General features: G+C 41.5%; 1 protein-coding gene across 2 annotated transcripts in view; it reads right to left on the minus strand.

Moving 5' to 3' along the window:
- Nucleotides 1-296: 296 nt before the first annotated feature.
- Nucleotides 297-15,950, minus strand: part of CEMIP (cell migration inducing hyaluronidase 1) — a 107,570-nt gene continuing 91,916 nt past the window's right edge. For both annotated transcript variants that reach the window (XM_026042465.1, XM_026042464.1), the window contains exons 20-29: nt 15,717-15,872; nt 14,026-14,206; nt 12,103-12,318; nt 10,922-11,133; nt 10,291-10,476; nt 9,386-9,590; nt 8,456-8,542; nt 7,990-8,147; nt 4,415-4,515; nt 297-3,509 (exon numbers count right to left, since the gene is read on the minus strand). In XM_026042465.1, the coding sequence (XP_025898250.1) occupies nt 3,382-3,509; nt 4,415-4,515; nt 7,990-8,147; nt 8,456-8,542; nt 9,386-9,590; nt 10,291-10,476; nt 10,922-11,133; nt 12,103-12,318; nt 14,026-14,206; nt 15,717-15,872 (1,630 nt within the window). In that variant the 3' untranslated portion in view covers nt 297-3,381. The remainder of the gene's footprint in view (nt 3,510-4,414; nt 4,516-7,989; nt 8,148-8,455; nt 8,543-9,385; nt 9,591-10,290; nt 10,477-10,921; nt 11,134-12,102; nt 12,319-14,025; nt 14,207-15,716; nt 15,873-15,950) is intronic.

Below are 15,950 nucleotides of genomic sequence, written 5' to 3' on the forward strand. Positions count from 1 at the left end.
AGTGCAAAGCAGATTATCGGAAAAGACCTATTGCCGACCTCCTTAACAGCCTGGACAATGTTAAACTCCAGCAAAAAATGCTTCATATGTCTGCAATTTAGTTATCTTAGTGCCATTGTAATAAATAAATAGAATATATATCTTCTTTCATTGGGAAGTCTATAAGAAAATGTACAAAACACTATACATATAATCCGAAAAAGGACCAGCTATTTCGGCGACAGGTAAGACAAGCACTTGAACAGATGCAAAAACCAAACATCCAAACAAACAAAATCCAATCAAAAATCACTCTTACAATGGCAACTGTCTGTGTGGGCAAACGTGAGAACATATGCGGTAATAAAAACCTTACAAAGAGGATAACTGCAGCTTGTTCAGGGACTGTTAAAAGGTTGTACAAAGTAGAAGCAGTTAATTCCCTAGTCAAGATGCGCAAGTGCAAATTCTAGAACAGTCAAAGATTAAAAAGCAATCATATGGCACAGAACTATTGCTGATTGGTGTTGACTTTAGGCTAAATTCTGCCTTCAGAGTAAGMCGTTGCCTTCACCCCAGAAAGGTCCTTGGAGCCCTTTGCATTTCACAGCAGTATCTGCCCCATTGCCCTCTGCACCCTTAGCAGGCTGCAGTGATCCCACACTCAGTATTCACAGCATGAGCCCTAACTCCAAACAGGCCCCATGTGATAAGCCTTGCATGAGAGAACAAGCTACTTACTTAGAAGTTTGCTTCTTTTAATGCGATTTCTTTTTCTAGGAAAAAAAAAAAAAAAATCCTAGAGCCGAGTCTTATGATTTCACCCTGAGAATTTCAAGACTTGGGAAATTAGAAGCTACACTTCAGCACAAATGCAACACACTGAACAAGCTGGTCTAGGGGATTGCCCCACGCGGCACGATCCTCTCGGCCATCTACACAAAGAGCTGGGAAGGGGGACAGTGACGCAGCCCAACGGTGCAACCCCTGCCCCCGTGGTGCTTTGGGGAACCCCAAATCCCCTGGCAGGAATACTCTTGCTTTCCTTCATGCAGTTCAGCAATTGCTCAAGAAAGACATATGCTTGTTTTGGTCCGTCTCTTGAGAGCAAGCGTGTTGCACTGATACAGTGTGACGGGGCAATTGCATGACCAGACCTGCCTCCGGATGGTCTATACATTGAGATAACCCACACTAACATACTCCATGATTATTTTCACTGTATCTGCTAGACCTCAGGGAACTGGTTCTGTTTTGGGCATCGGATAAGCGAGGGCTGGATAACCTAGTTTGAACTTGAAGTGAAACATTTTTTTAAAATAAGTTTGTGATTTGAGGATGAAACCCACAGTCCATTATAAAACATTGGAAAAATACTTGTTTGCCTTGCATTGCCTGGTCTGGGAATGGCACAAATGCCTAAAGAATAAAAACAATTGTGCTGGAAGGACAACTCCTTCATTAAGAGGCTCTTGTTGAAAAGCATGGGAGGGAAACTTGGAATCTTTCTTTCTTTCTTCCTTTCTTTCTTTTCTTAAATACAACACACATGACATTCAGCTTGCTCAAAACAAAGATATAGTAAGACTGAAAAGAGCATTTCCAGTTTCARAACCCAGGAGAGGCTTGAGGGGCAGGTAACCTACAGCACTACCTGAATTTTGCTCATGATTGCTTTGACTTTTGGAGCAATTGTCCTAAAAATAGAAGACAGGACTTATAGAGTTTGACTTCTGTCTGGCCTTGGGAATAACACACAGCATCCTTCATTCTAGTCACAAGTTTTGGATATCAAGGGAAAAATAGACAACTTCCTTCTGCCATGTTTTAGAGTTCTTGTGACTAYGTCACCATCAGCAATCAGAACAATTTTTGTAGCAGCAGTGGCAGAGAAGGGTAAAAGAAGGAAACAACACATATTTTTGGCAATATTGACAATTCCATGTGCTTTGAAAAACTATTCTTCCTGCATTTTATCCCTCCTTAGCTTTTTTAGACTAGCCAGGCTTAGGAGATACTTTGCTAACATTTCTGAGCAACAGACAGAAACATCATCGACTACTCTATGAAGTGCTTACAAAGATTTACAAGACAATGTTCAACTTCTCAGGTTCAGGAGATGTCCCAGCAGGACACGCTCATCTGCCTTTATTAGCTAGATTTTTAGCTTTGAAGGTTATGCTTTGAAGAAGGGGGAAAGGAGATGCAAGAGAGCCCACTAGTTATGGGGGTTCCCATTCTAATTCTTCAGCTGCCTGGTAAGACCTCAAACATTCCTCTCCCAGTGGCCTGCAGCCTCATAGATCTCTTCCATGAGGCCAAAGATACTCACACCCTTAGCCTGAGGATGCTTAGGAAAGCAACACACAGCAGAGTAGTCTGCCCCTGTCCCTCTGGCCTGCCTGGAAAGGTGGAATGACCACCCTGTAGCAGGAGAAGCTGCAGCAGCCCAGTACTCCCAGCTGTAAACTGGAGACRTGGACAGGATCCTCTCTTTGGCTATAAACCCTCCAGTTTGGTCCTGAATGTTGTTGTAGGGAGGGACTACATGGGRAAGGGTGAGGAAAATGTGCTTTTTGACAGTTCTTTCCTGTTAGCCTACAGCTGCTTGTCTAAGGAAAACCCCTACCTGAAAAAACACTGTTAAAAAAACCCCAAAAAACTAAAACACAGCCCATGGGAGAACTGTTCTTTTCGAAGCAGGCAGAAAGCTGTGGTCTCATCAATCCCCACTGGTGCACTTGATTTGCTCCTCTGTCATTTCTTCCCCAACTGCATGCCATGAGTTAGCATGTACAACGCAGACAGACCTCGAGGAGCTTCATGGAAGATCTTTGAGGCCTTAGGGTAAATTCTTACTGTGCAGCCAAGTTTCCCAGCATCTGGGTAATCATTCAAATATACTCTTTTTATCTCCTATTTTCAGCCAGCCTTTGAATGGGCATTCTGTGCTTATGTGAGCAGCTAACAACACTATGGAAAAAGATTGTTATGACAATTCAGAGGCTGGGAAAAACAATAATCCTTAATGGCCTTGAGATCTAGAACTCACCCTTTGAGAGGCAGCACATAAATCAGTCTGTCACAGGGGTGCTGAAAAAGCAGCACCTTATAAAAACAGAGGGGCAAACCTTGTTTTGTAAGACAAGAGTCAGTCAACATGGTATCACTGAGCAAATCAGCAGGACAGCAGCTGATGATCACAGAACATAGGCTGGTCACAGGGGAATGCTTTTCTGTCACACGTGGCCGCTCTAGCTACTTACAGTAAGACTTTGTTTTGAAAACAACAACAACAAAATGCTACATTTCTGGAGCACTCTGGCCATGTGCCTGTTGTGAGCAGTCAGTAGTCCATCTATCAGGGCAGTGCTGGTAGCCAGAAGGCAAAGCAGTGTGTGCTCATAATTTCATTTTCTTCACCACAGGAATTGGTAGTGCTTGGTAGATCTTTGCTGAATCCTCGTCCGTGACCATTTTCACCCAGACTGGGCGGAAGCTGCCTTTGAATCCAACAAAAGCCATTTTTTCTGCAAATCAGAGCACATACATTAGGAGGGCCTCACGGTTCCAGTAAGCAGAAGTGCACCCATAGACCCACTCGGGTGGACCGATGCGGGAGGACTTGGACACATGAGTCTTTATAAGACTAATGGCCCATTATGCATCGTCCATTAAATACTTCCCTGCTGAAGTGTAATTCTAACCGTATTTGTGTGAGGCATGTTTCCCATAATTACCAGCCTCTCTGTGATCCTTAGCAGAAAAGGGAGAGGCAATGAAAAACCCTACAGAGCAGACAGTTTCAGTCATCTACTGAAACTATCATTATTTGCATGATCTTCATGCTCAGAACCCTTCCATACTTGGGAAAGGCATTAGCTAGTACAACACACACATATGCCCAAAAGCTCATAGTTAGAATTGATCAGAAAAACATTTGCAATAGAGCAATAYTCTAGTGCAGTATGTGATGCTTGAAATAGAGACACTTTGTACCATCAAGTTGGAATTTTGTTTCAGGGGAGAGCCACTAAAAATAGGCTTAAACAGTATCAAAATCATTGGACTGAGGCATTTAGGGGGAGAGAAGTCCAATAGTTCTATTATTAAACTGCCTTTTTATTTAAAAAGTCTGGAAAATCCAAAAGAACAAGAAGAACTCTTTGCTTCTAAGAACAATTGCCAGAACGCTTTTTTTCTATCTGCAGTATTAAAATGAATGCTGTTGTGCAGAGCTGGAGTGAATACATCCTTAATAAATAAGTAAATGACTGTTCCCAGGGTGTTTTGGGTGCATGCTTACAGAAAAAAAAAAAAAAAAAAAACAAGCAGGGTTTAGGAGCAGGATGAAGAGGTCCCATTACTAGGATTATGGTAAAGACATCCTTTTTTTTTTTTTTTTTTTAAATTTGTATTTTTAAAAAGTGGTTACCTTTTAACCTAAAATCTTCTTCTGCTCCAAGTTTTTCCAGTACTTTAGTCCACGGTCCTTTGGAGATGAATCTTCCTTTAGATGTCACCAGCACTACAGAGCTGAAGGAAACAGAGTCATTTATAAACACACGAAATGCTCCTCGCTTGCCAGACATCCCTGGTAACTCCTGGCTGTGTGACTCATGAACTTCAGCTTTCTGCTTTAGCAGCTTTCGACAGGGCTTTCCAAGAATTTAGTCATATGTTCACTTTTCCAATCATGCAAAACCCATTAGGAAGCAGACTGAAATTGCCTTTTCTTTCTCTTTTTTTACTTAACAGGTTTCTAGAGTGGTTTAAGTGATTCCAACCAGCAGATCCATCCCGCTTTYCTCAGAAAGAAACAAGCTCTTTCTGGGATTCTCTCAGCAACACCCCAAATAACTCTAGTTTTTGTATCATTAGCAGGATAAATGCTGAAGAAATTCAATTCCTTGAGATTTTTGCTGGCCTGACACTTTTCATGGTTTTTCACATTCTTTTGCTTGGAAAGCATATCACTATTAATATTATTATCATTACTGCCTGACTTGCATGCAGTGTATTTCAGCTCAAAACTTCTTGGGATTCTTTACAAACATGAARTGGTAATTAATGCAGTGCAAATCTATAAATCTTTGGGTAAAACCTAGCAGTCTAATTCCAAAGGTGGTGAAAAACAAAACAAAACCCAGTAATCATGAAGGGATAATCACATAGCGAGAACTGTTCAGAGAGGCCCAGGCCACTGAACGAAGTTAACCCCACTRTTTCCCACCAGATTCCCCAGCACCTCCCCTAGTTGTCTAGAAGTGTGTCAAGCAAGGAAGATGCTTCAGTGAGTCCAGCAGAAGTTTTGCTGTTAAGCTCAGTGGGGCAAGGATGTCACTCTTGCTAATTAGACCTGCATTGCAGAGTGATTGGGAAAACATTTGCTTAGATGACATCCTTTCATTCCATCTTGCAGGGCTGCCACGAGTGACACTGCCAGGGACTAGGATGTCAATTCTGCAAAATAAAAGTCTTGCTGGTTCTGCTTTCCTATATGACAGTGGCCCAAAAAAATCACGAAATTAATTAGACGACAGCTCCTGCGGAGATCAAGTGCTGAGCTACAAAGTGTGGTAGTTACATCCTAACACCTCAGCTGGATCTGAAACTGCTCAGGGAAAAACAGCAACGGATGGTGGCGAAAGAACTGAGAGTCACTAGGAGTTTTTCCTGAAATAAACTGAGGTGTTAGAATACTTCAGTTCTTACAAGAATGGATGGAGCTGGCAGTCTGGTTTTGACTACTTTGTGAATGCTGATTCACCTCCTTTTCTTTCACTTCACTAAAATCATTACTTTCTGTTAAGCCTTTCTCGCCTTGGAAATTTAAAATAATTTTGCCAGCTGTTTTGTTGTGTTAACCCAGGGAAATTCATTAGAAAAGTGGATTCATTTTTGAAAATGCAATTTGGCTTACAGAGAGTTTYTCAAATGAAATGAGAGGCTTGTCATATGGAAACATCTCTTTCCATATCTCCAGATCCATAAACCTATTTTAAAGTTGCTGTTCTAGCAAACTCTTCATGAGAGGCATGCAGAGCTGTCTGGGTGGTGGAGCCCTTTCCTCTCCACTAGCCCCATCCCTCTGTGCAGTTCGTCTGGGTCATGAGGGGGAACAGAGGTGACAAGCAGCTCCTGGCTTGCACACCCTCCAGCTGTGTGGTATCTGACTCCGAGCAACACTATTTCTCCCAGTTTTTGCCTTTCCYGGATAAAGGGATGACAGCTCTTTCATGGCTGTAGCTGAAATACTTGCCAGATTGGATAGGCCTACAGGGGAAGGGTTGGATAAGCTTTTGATGAAAGGAAAATGATCTGGAGTTTTAACCCTTGCAAACAGACACAACTGAGTGAGATCTCAGAGGTACAGATCATGCTTGATCCAGTTCCAGTCCTAATCCTAATCCAGTTCCAAAACTAATCCAAAGAGACAATCAGCAGGCTCAGATCCAAAAAAAGCTCTAGGTCCTTCTTACAGGTTCTTTACAAGGATTATGACAGACTTAAATACACCTGAAGTCTAATTATGATTCAAGCTTCCCTCTCAAAGCCTTATCACATCTTGCATTTAAACGTAGACTTCTTTTTACATTGGACACTTAAACAAGACATCTTCCTAAAACCAGCACTCAAAGGCCAGTTCTTTTCCTCCCTTTGCTCCTAGCTGAGCATCCTGGCCATTAAGCCACACAGCCCGCTTAGGAAATGCTCCTTTCTGTGTGACCCCTGCGTGCAGCAGAGGGATTAGAGATGCCTGCTTTTCAATTTTGATATAAGTACTGTTTAAGGATGCTTTGGTGCTACATTCATGYACCTTCCCACACTCAGCACTGTAGGTGTTCAGTCACTTTTCTCTTGAGACTACCAACTGATTTAAGGACCTCTGTGCTACTCTCATGCAATAAAGACCTATCCCTATCCTGCATCTGAGAAGCCACAGAGGCTGTTTCACCTAGAGAGAGGAACTGCTAAAGCACTCCAGCACTTTTAAGTGATTTAAAGGAAGAAAGAACGCGGGCAGCTGGATTCAGCCAGACTTGAGGCTGACATTCTTGCAAAGGAGGCTGATGGAGTTCTTTAAAACACCCTATAATATTCTTATGAAAGAAAAAGAAGCAACTCCCATGCTCTTCTGTACTTGACATGTATTTTTGCAACCCTTAGAATTACATAAGACAGTAGAAAGACAGCTGTATCCACCTTTGTGAAGCCCTGCTGAAACTTCTTCCAAGTTTCCACAATAAATCCTAAAACAATATTCTGTCAGTTTGCCCACAGTTACTTTAGATGATTCATCAACAGTGATCATACTTGTATTGAATGTTAGGCACCAGATTTTAAGTCAGAACAGATCTAATAACAATGAAATATATTCATTTCCCAGTGGTGCAAACCAATCTGAGAAAAGAACAGCCCCTTCAGTTAAAGGAATCCTGAGATTGTTTCCAATATTATTCCAGCAAATGAACCCGCTGTCCTCCAGGATGCAGGAACATGTGCTGGCTACTTACCACCCACTTCCAAAACTGGCTCCCCAAACTTAAAAATAAAAGCACAAAGTCCTTTATTCTTGGCAAGAAACATGTGCAAAGAACATGTACTTTATTAGTGGAATCTTTGGAGATTTGAGAGCGTGTGCAGGCAGTAGAAAAATGTAAACTGTGCACATCTGTACACTGGAAACTGATAAATGCCATGAGTTTATTCAGGAATTTAAGCCTGCACTTTATCTGTAATCCACTACATAAATATAGATCTACAGTTTATTAATCAAACATAGACCTGCAGTTTATCCAGGGCTTGATCAGTTCCTAAATCACACACTGTACATTCTTACACTGCCTGCATGGTCTGGTCACCCTTGGACACTACTGCAGTTAGCAGGTATAAACCACATTCTTTTCCCACTCAGCCTGGCCCATAGTGACTAAAATCTGGAAAAAGATGAGTTTTGCACAGCTTTTTTGTGTATTATGTGTTAGAAACACTAGATTATTTACTCACTGATCTTTGATGCTGTTGACATAATTTTCTATTTGTGCTGGAATTCCTTGCAGAATTGAGTTCTTGAAGGTTACTCGATCAACAACTTTTCCATGATATCCATCAATCACAATCAGTTGAATACCCTCCTCAGTCAGGAAAAACCTAATACCATCAACCTGTGTAGGAGGAAAAATAAACTTGGTCTGTCAAAGCAACACAAATACAAAACAATCAACTATAAGAAGCACTAACAGTGTTGAATAATACCGGACTGTGCTTTATATGAAAGGGCAGAATTCCAGCTCTCTGAGGTCAAACTGTGCTATGTTTTTGCTAGTACGGTGAAGTTACGGCCATATTTTTTTTGCAAAATACAAAGCAAAAGAGACTCAACGCTAATCATCCAGGGTAACTTTGTAAGTTTTCCATAAAAATGGATATTATCTCATAAATCTTACATAGTTTATTGAGAGGCCTTGCTTACCTCGATGTGTGCAAAGTCATCCTTTAGGTGGAAGTATTGTTTCTTATAAGTTTCTATTTTCACTTCTAGTAAGTGGTCCTTAGCTTTCTGTTTCCAAAAAAAAAAAAAGAAGAGAAGATGGTTTCTAGTGAGGCTGTCCATTACCTGAGGGGTACTCTGTCAGTCTTTAAACCTAGAAATTCTATCAGCAAGAAAGCTACCTAACAAGCTGTGACTTGCCAGATTGCACTGCTAATGAGCCTGGGCACAATGGTAACCTCTCTGGTTAGCCTGTTAGCTAACTAATGTAAGTTAGCATTTAAATTGTTTCACAGAACGGCAAAGCCTGAGTGAGGCTGCAGTTGACATACTTCACTGAGGCTTTTCTCTGCATTCCTGCATCAGGGGTGATGCAAAGGAAGTCAACAAGTAAGCAAGCAAACAACAACAATAAGAAGATCCTTTTCTTCCCTAGAACCAGAATAGGTCAGATCCAGGAGAAAAAGTGCTGTGCAAAATCCTTGATAAGAGTGATACACCCAGCTATGCAGTCTCCTGTTTGACACTGCTGTTCTKACAGACTGCAGGAGCTGGAGGTCAGGTAAGAGGCCTTATGTCTGTCCAGATACAGATTCCCTGGACCAACATGTCCTTCAGCTCATCATTCTTGATGCTGCACTTCTAAACTCAACACTTCACAAGAGAGCTCTGAAAGACTAAGTATTTAGCTTCAACTGAAATCTTGGTCAGGTCTGTCTCTTGAGGACCTGTGCTTTCTGCACTTGCAAGGATCTGTTTCACATTGTTTTACATGCCTGGACTGTTTCAGAAAATTGGGCACAGAGGATACTGAATCTGGTACAAAGTCTTTCTGTGACTAGGGGAACAGCGTGTACCAGAACCACAGACTTAAAGCACAATAATGCCACAATAATAAATCAATGACTTTACCAGTTGTGCACTAGAGAGCTTCYTAGGCATTGGGACTTCTACAATCGGCGTCTCGATGTATTTGGGATAGGCCATGGCTTCACAGTCACTGACACCAGCRGTCTTTGGAATCACAGCTTTGATTCTTATTCGTTCACAGCCTTTGACAGAGCAGAAAGCAAATTTCTCCTTCTCGTTTTGAGCTTTAAGTTTCAGAAACAGCAGTCTGCAGGTAGGGGAAAAAAGTGAACATCCCTGAGTGTTCCACTCAGACCAAATGACTTAGTCCTGGTCTCAGAGGACTGTTTCTTGACACCTTGCAGTAATGTGTGTGACAAATCCCTAGTGCTGATGCCAGTTATTTGTGCTGCTTAACACAMGCCAGGCAAGTGCAGGAGCACACATCTCAGGAATGTTTGGGAAGGTCAGGCAACTTGAGACAGGGAGATTAGACAACACTGAACTCCAGTTAGAGCTCTTTTGCATCACAGTACATTTACACAGATACCTGCCTTGTATTTTAGAACTTTTTTCCCCTTATTTTAATTCTTCAGAGAAAACTAACACACTTCACTCTCACAGTTCTGTGGATTCCTGCCTTGCTGCTTAAAAATGGTGCTGTTCATAACAAAAAGGGCTGGGTGTGCCTCCACTTCAGCTTCATGCTCCATGATCTGCACTTTGCTTTTGTTTTCTTCCTTATTTGTATTCATTTGGCATAGCATTTCCCAGAGTAATTGGCAGTGCAGCAGAGCCTATGAATGACTGGCAGCTGTGGGAGTCTCAGGAAAATTAAATGCTGAGCACATTCTCAGAAGGAATCTCTGCCTTTTTTTTTATCCTCTTTAATGGCATAAACTAAACGTTTCATGATTCCAACAGCTTTCTCATATCAATGTCCAAATCAGCAAGGCCTATTTCCTTACCCAGTGTCCTCATCCCAGTAGTAATATCCTTTGCTGGGATGTCTGTGCTCCAGTTTCTCCATCTGAAAGGTTCTATAAAAGGTTCCAGTTTTGTATGTTTTCTTCAAAAGACGATTATGGATGTCTGAGAGAATGGAAAATGTCGTCCCTTTAGGATAACAAAACCCTACTTGGATCCAGTCATTCCTAAAATAGCAAAGATCCATATTAGAATAAGTTGACACATGACTATTATTTTCCCGGGCATGCTAGAAGCCAAACTAAATAATTCACTCCGTAACTTATTTTTTTCCTGGCTGGTTAAAGTTTTAATGGTTTGGGACGAATCARTGCAACCTAAGTTAGGCATAATATCCATGGGTTAAGCGAAGTGACGTTTGTCAAATCAGCTCCTGATTTCTACACGCTTGACTTCCACGTACCCACAATGAACTAGCTCTAGCTTATCTTCCAGGGCTTCTCTGGGAAAGAAAGAGGAATCTGAGAGGTCAGATGGAAAAATTCTGCACTCAATGTACTTCATGAACAAACTATGTTAATTCTGGAAGAGCTCACAAAGTGACAACCTCACCAGTTAAAAATGTTTACTTGCACTAGTAGGGGTGGAATGTCCTGTTCCTTCAACACTCACTTGTTGAAGTTGATAAGCCATATGGCCAGTTCTTCGGGAGCTGTCTTGTCCCAGTGGATGGTGTAGCCTTTCCTCAGAGTTATAACGGGCTGATACTGCTGGTAATGAGTGCTTTTGCTCAAAGCCCCTTCCAAATACAGTGGTCGGTTGTGGTAGTCATTTTTTATTATTTTCATTTTCAGGTTGGCTGGCTTGTAGGCTTGGATGTAGATCTAGAATAAAAAAGAGATYACATATGATTTAATGACTTACAGTAAAATATTAAATGCCCAGCTACTCAACAGGTATGAATTAGTATGAGATCTCTGACTTCAGCARTGTATATGTGTGTAACATGACACATATGACAGACAGGAGTCTGGCCATATACTTATAMCTGCATATTCAGTTTCTTAATATTGTTTTCCAACAAGGTAAGGTGTTTCCAGGAAAAAAAAAAAAAGGACCATCTCCTCATCCAGTGAGTTCAAGAACATGTGACAGTTAAGACCTCAAAATAGGCCTACAATATTTCGCAGTGTTGGTGGCAACCCCCACTAGAGGGACAAAATCTACCTCAGACATCTGCCTCCTGCATAAACATGGGACTTCCTGCCGTGATTTCAGAAGTAGGAAAACCAGCTCAGTGGTTTGCTGGCTTCAGTTGTACTATTCTGAAAAATAGCACATGCAGCCCCCTGGGACAAAAAAAAAGGCACTACTCATCAGGCAGAAGTAAAGACTTTCTCAAGGCAGCGGCACTAGGCATTCATGTGGTAGGAATAATGGTTTGGTGGTTAAACAGAAGGATGAAAGATCACGAGAACAGAAGTTTGATTTTGACTCCTCAGCATACTTCCTATAACACTGTTGCCAACACTTCTTTCCATAAAATGAGGGAAAATTGTACTGCCCAACCCTACAGCCTGTAGAATTATATTAATTTGCTAATGCTCATAGAGTTTTTAGAGGTCTTTCCTGAAGCTGTTGCAGATTTTAACAGTCCAGGCCAAAATATCTGAAAATGTACAACAGTATCTAGGGGCAACCTCTATGTTCAAAATTGTGGGTACAGAGACATGCAGTTAAACCATGACCATCCCCCCAAAAAAGAGAACACTTTTCTGCAGTTAAGCTATCAAACTTAACAGTGCCAAGATAAGTATTAAGCAATGACAGTACTGAAAGGTAAGCAGCATTACCTGTGCATAGTGTCCACTGCAGATRGACCCTCTCCAGTCAGGCACATCAATGCAATCGGGGTGTTTGATTAACCAGTTATCTTCCTTTATGAGGTATGAGCCTGGGTATTCAGACACAGAACCATCCACATCATGAAAAACCGATGTTTTATCACCATCCATATTCAGATCATTGAACCACGGTCCAGGTTCTCCAAAGAAGACCCTTGATGTAATCTAAACAAAACAGTGAAACACGTTTKCATCTCCAACAAGGAATTCATCACTTATGGTACAATGCAAAAGATAACTACAGTCATAAGAAATTCTTCCAAGGACCTCTTTTTTTTTTTTTTTTTTATGTTCTTTCGCGTTGGAGAGTATGTTGGCCAAGAAGTGGCATTTGATTTGTGTGTTCAACTTGTGCATGAAGAAATCTGTGCATGTATTAATATAATCCTTCTTTAAATGCCACAGATCTTGCTTGCTCAGCTTGAGACATTGTAGGCCGTGTTCAAAGGCTTTGAGATCCCATGACTCCAGATGAAGTCAGGAGGGCTTTGAGTGCTTTGAAATAGCACTTACATGATAATAAAACTATGAGTTTCTGAAAGTGTGCATCAAAAGACAGATGCACCAAAACATCTTCAACAGTTAGTCTTGTCAGCTGATAGGAACATCAGTCAGGAATATGGTACAGGAATATTAAAATTGTCTCTCCTTTGTCTGTACACTACCTCTTCATAAAGCTGGAAGTCAACGTAGAGTTGGGTCATGCCCTTAAAAAGTCTGATTTGTCTGACTGAGCAGACAGATTTTCCTGCTGAGCATGAGGGAAAGGTTCAAAACACAAGGATTTCAGCCTCAGCTGTGAGAGGCTTCTTTTAAAATTCTGGAGAAAGGTTCAGGAGACAAGTCTATTTCATTAAAACCACTTCACTCAATGTCAGTTAATATATTTTTAAGGTTGCAAAGCCACATAAAGTCATACTGTTGCTGGGAACAATCAATGACATCCCCTGGGAAATGGCTGCTCAGGCAACTTCTGAATGATATTTTTATCCAGTGAAAATAAAAGTCATGTCACCAGCCTGCCTGATGCAATGTGAGAGAGTGACTGACAACACTTCTAGGGAAATATTGCCTTTCCCATTCTATTTGGTACAAGGATTGCTAGTCAGCATTTTTCCTCACATAGAAGAAAGTCTGCTAACTTTTTAACTTAAGCAACACAAATCATTTCAGTCCCAACCACTTTATTTGTTTGTCATGCTTGGCTGTTGGATTTAACAACAGCTAGAGGTGAACCTCAGCAAATAGTTAGCACATATTTGTGCAAGAAAATCCCCAAATAACTCAAACGCAAAGACCCCAGGATGGGTTCAGACAAGTATCCAGAAGTTTCTATTATAATTCAAAATCTGRCAGATTCTTTTCAGCTGGGTTCTGCTCTTATTTATGTCTGTAGAAGTGAAGTATTACCCACAGAATTACCATTGTGAAGGACGGCAGAATTACCAGCATTTGTTCAGTTTCAGTGACTGTTTCCCCAAATCAGTATTTTCTGCTTCTATTTGGGTTAGGCCTCCCACAACAGACATTTCTGTGTTGCCACTTCCATATCATGCTCCTGTTGAACGAGATTCTTCTCCTTATTTCAACAATTTTTGAGAGACAAAAATTGAAACAATTTGGACTTCGATGGATTTTGAAACTAAAGCCTGCTTCTGGCTTGCTGCAAACCTGTCAGACATTTGGATTTGCTTATTATTTCATCCATCCAATTTTATCTTTCTTAGCTAAAGCCCTCATCACTCAACTGGCGAAGACAACGGTCTCCTACTGCTTAGCTCTGTTTTTTTTCCAGGAGGCTCCTATACCCTTTTCACACAGCACCATGCTCAAAACCAAATGACAAAAGCCTTGCTGTGAAGAATTACTCACAGGGACGTCTTCAAAATGAATGTTGGTGACGTTGTTGTTGGGGCAGCTCTGCCAGGCATTATTGAGCCGGAACGCCAGAGCACTTGTGTGCCTGCCGTCCAGGGCAGCGAATTTGCGGAACGTGCAGTTCTGGACGTTGATTGGTCCATCATAGAATTGAATTCCTCGAATGGGAAAATTCCTAAAAACATTGGGATGACACAGAGACTTGGTCATGACTCATTAGCATGAGGTTGAGAATTTCTTCTAGACAGTCCAGAAACAGTCCCGTAGAATTTGATTCTCATCTGCTATAATTTTTCTCAGCCCTTAGGATGACTCTTGAGTTAATCTTTTGGAAAAGGAGGGATTTCCCTTCCTTTTAGGTGTATGAAATCCTCTTATTCTAGTGAGTTCAGTTCAAGTTCTCTTGTGTCTGAAAAGATCATCTTTATTCAGTCTGTACTCCCCGAGAGAAGAAACTTATAGCAATGCCAAGGCATTGACCTAAAAATGAACAAATTCATGCTTGCCATCACAAATGAGTTCTGCAGCAGTGAAACCTGAACCTCACCMGATCTGCACAGACTCCTAGAGCTGAGTAATGGCAGGGCTAAAAGAGGTCCCAGCACATCTTCCAAATGAACTTGGAGAGAAGCAGTGCAACTAATCTGCAATAAAAATGGATGCAAAACCAAGGAAAGATTTTGCAATCCACTGTATGGAAAACAGTTGAAGGGGGACAGGTCAGTGAACCTTTTTTTTGTGTGTTATTTGCAAAATAAAGACATCTGTACTTCTGACACTTTTGACACATTAAATGAACACAATGCTTAAAMGTCTTTACAGACTAATATGGAATGTTTCAAATTTCACCTACAATCAATCAGAGGCTCATCCTTTCCTCATACAAATGGTTTCCCCTAGACAAGAGTTATCTGTGTTGGTCTTTTTGAGCTTCTGTATGGAACATACGTAGCTACCCACATAGATACACATAATGGATATTAGAAGGAAAATCCTAGCTCATCCTTCCATTAGTGGGATGGTTAACAGGCTTCCTGCATCAAGAAGCAAAGCTGATGAGTGTAATTCTACAGAAAAATATCAGTTGCACYTTCTGTTTAATGTAGGGCTACTGTTAGGATAACCCTGCTTTTACGGATAACAACAGATCATTACTGCACTTGCAGACCAATCTGTAGGACTGCGGTCTAGGACGAGCACCCACAGAAGGTTCACTGGCTGTATCTAAACTATTTAGCAAAGGCATTGAATTCTTCCAGCACAGAAGCAACAGTAGGAATCACTCTAAGGGCTCCTAACACCACTCCTGGGTCAGCCCAAACCCAGGGTACGGCTTCCACAAGATTTTCTGGCAGCTGATCTGGATGGAGATTGCTGCCTTAGTCACTGCTGACAACATGTATAAAATTGCCCAGCTAGAACATACTTCTTTTGCTGGCTTATGAACATGGTTTGCAAATGGGAGGAGAAAGGAAAGAAGAGTCTAACACTGTGTTGGCAGACTACAAATATATATCTGCCAGCAGTGGCTGCGCAGCAAGGACTTTGGGAGTGSGAGATGTAAAACCAAAACTTTTGTGTGTAGTTGTTATTAAACAGAACAGCTCTGAGGAAACCACCACCCTGGGCTGAAGTCTGAACTGAGTAGAAACAGTGAGTGCTGTGGTATGTTGAGCTGGACTTACGGGCCGATGGGCAAGGTCCTTCCTCTGTGATCCAGGCCTCCAGGTCCCCAGATCTCATTGTCCATAGTCTCTGTGCCCAAGTTTCCACTCTCACCAACAAACAAGCTGTTCTTGATTTCTTGCTTTGAGCCATCATCGTGAGGGAAGGTTCCACCACTGGGAGGGAAAGGGTTGGAAGTGAATGGGCTGCTCACACCATGCCCAGCTGGCGTGTACGGGCTTGCAGGASAACCG

Source organism: Nothoprocta perdicaria, unplaced genomic scaffold, assembly GCF_003342845.1.
Source record: "Nothoprocta perdicaria isolate Ctin4 unplaced genomic scaffold, notPer1 scaffold_302, whole genome shotgun sequence".
In the NCBI taxonomy this organism is placed as follows: domain Eukaryota; kingdom Metazoa; phylum Chordata; class Aves; order Tinamiformes; family Tinamidae; genus Nothoprocta; species Nothoprocta perdicaria.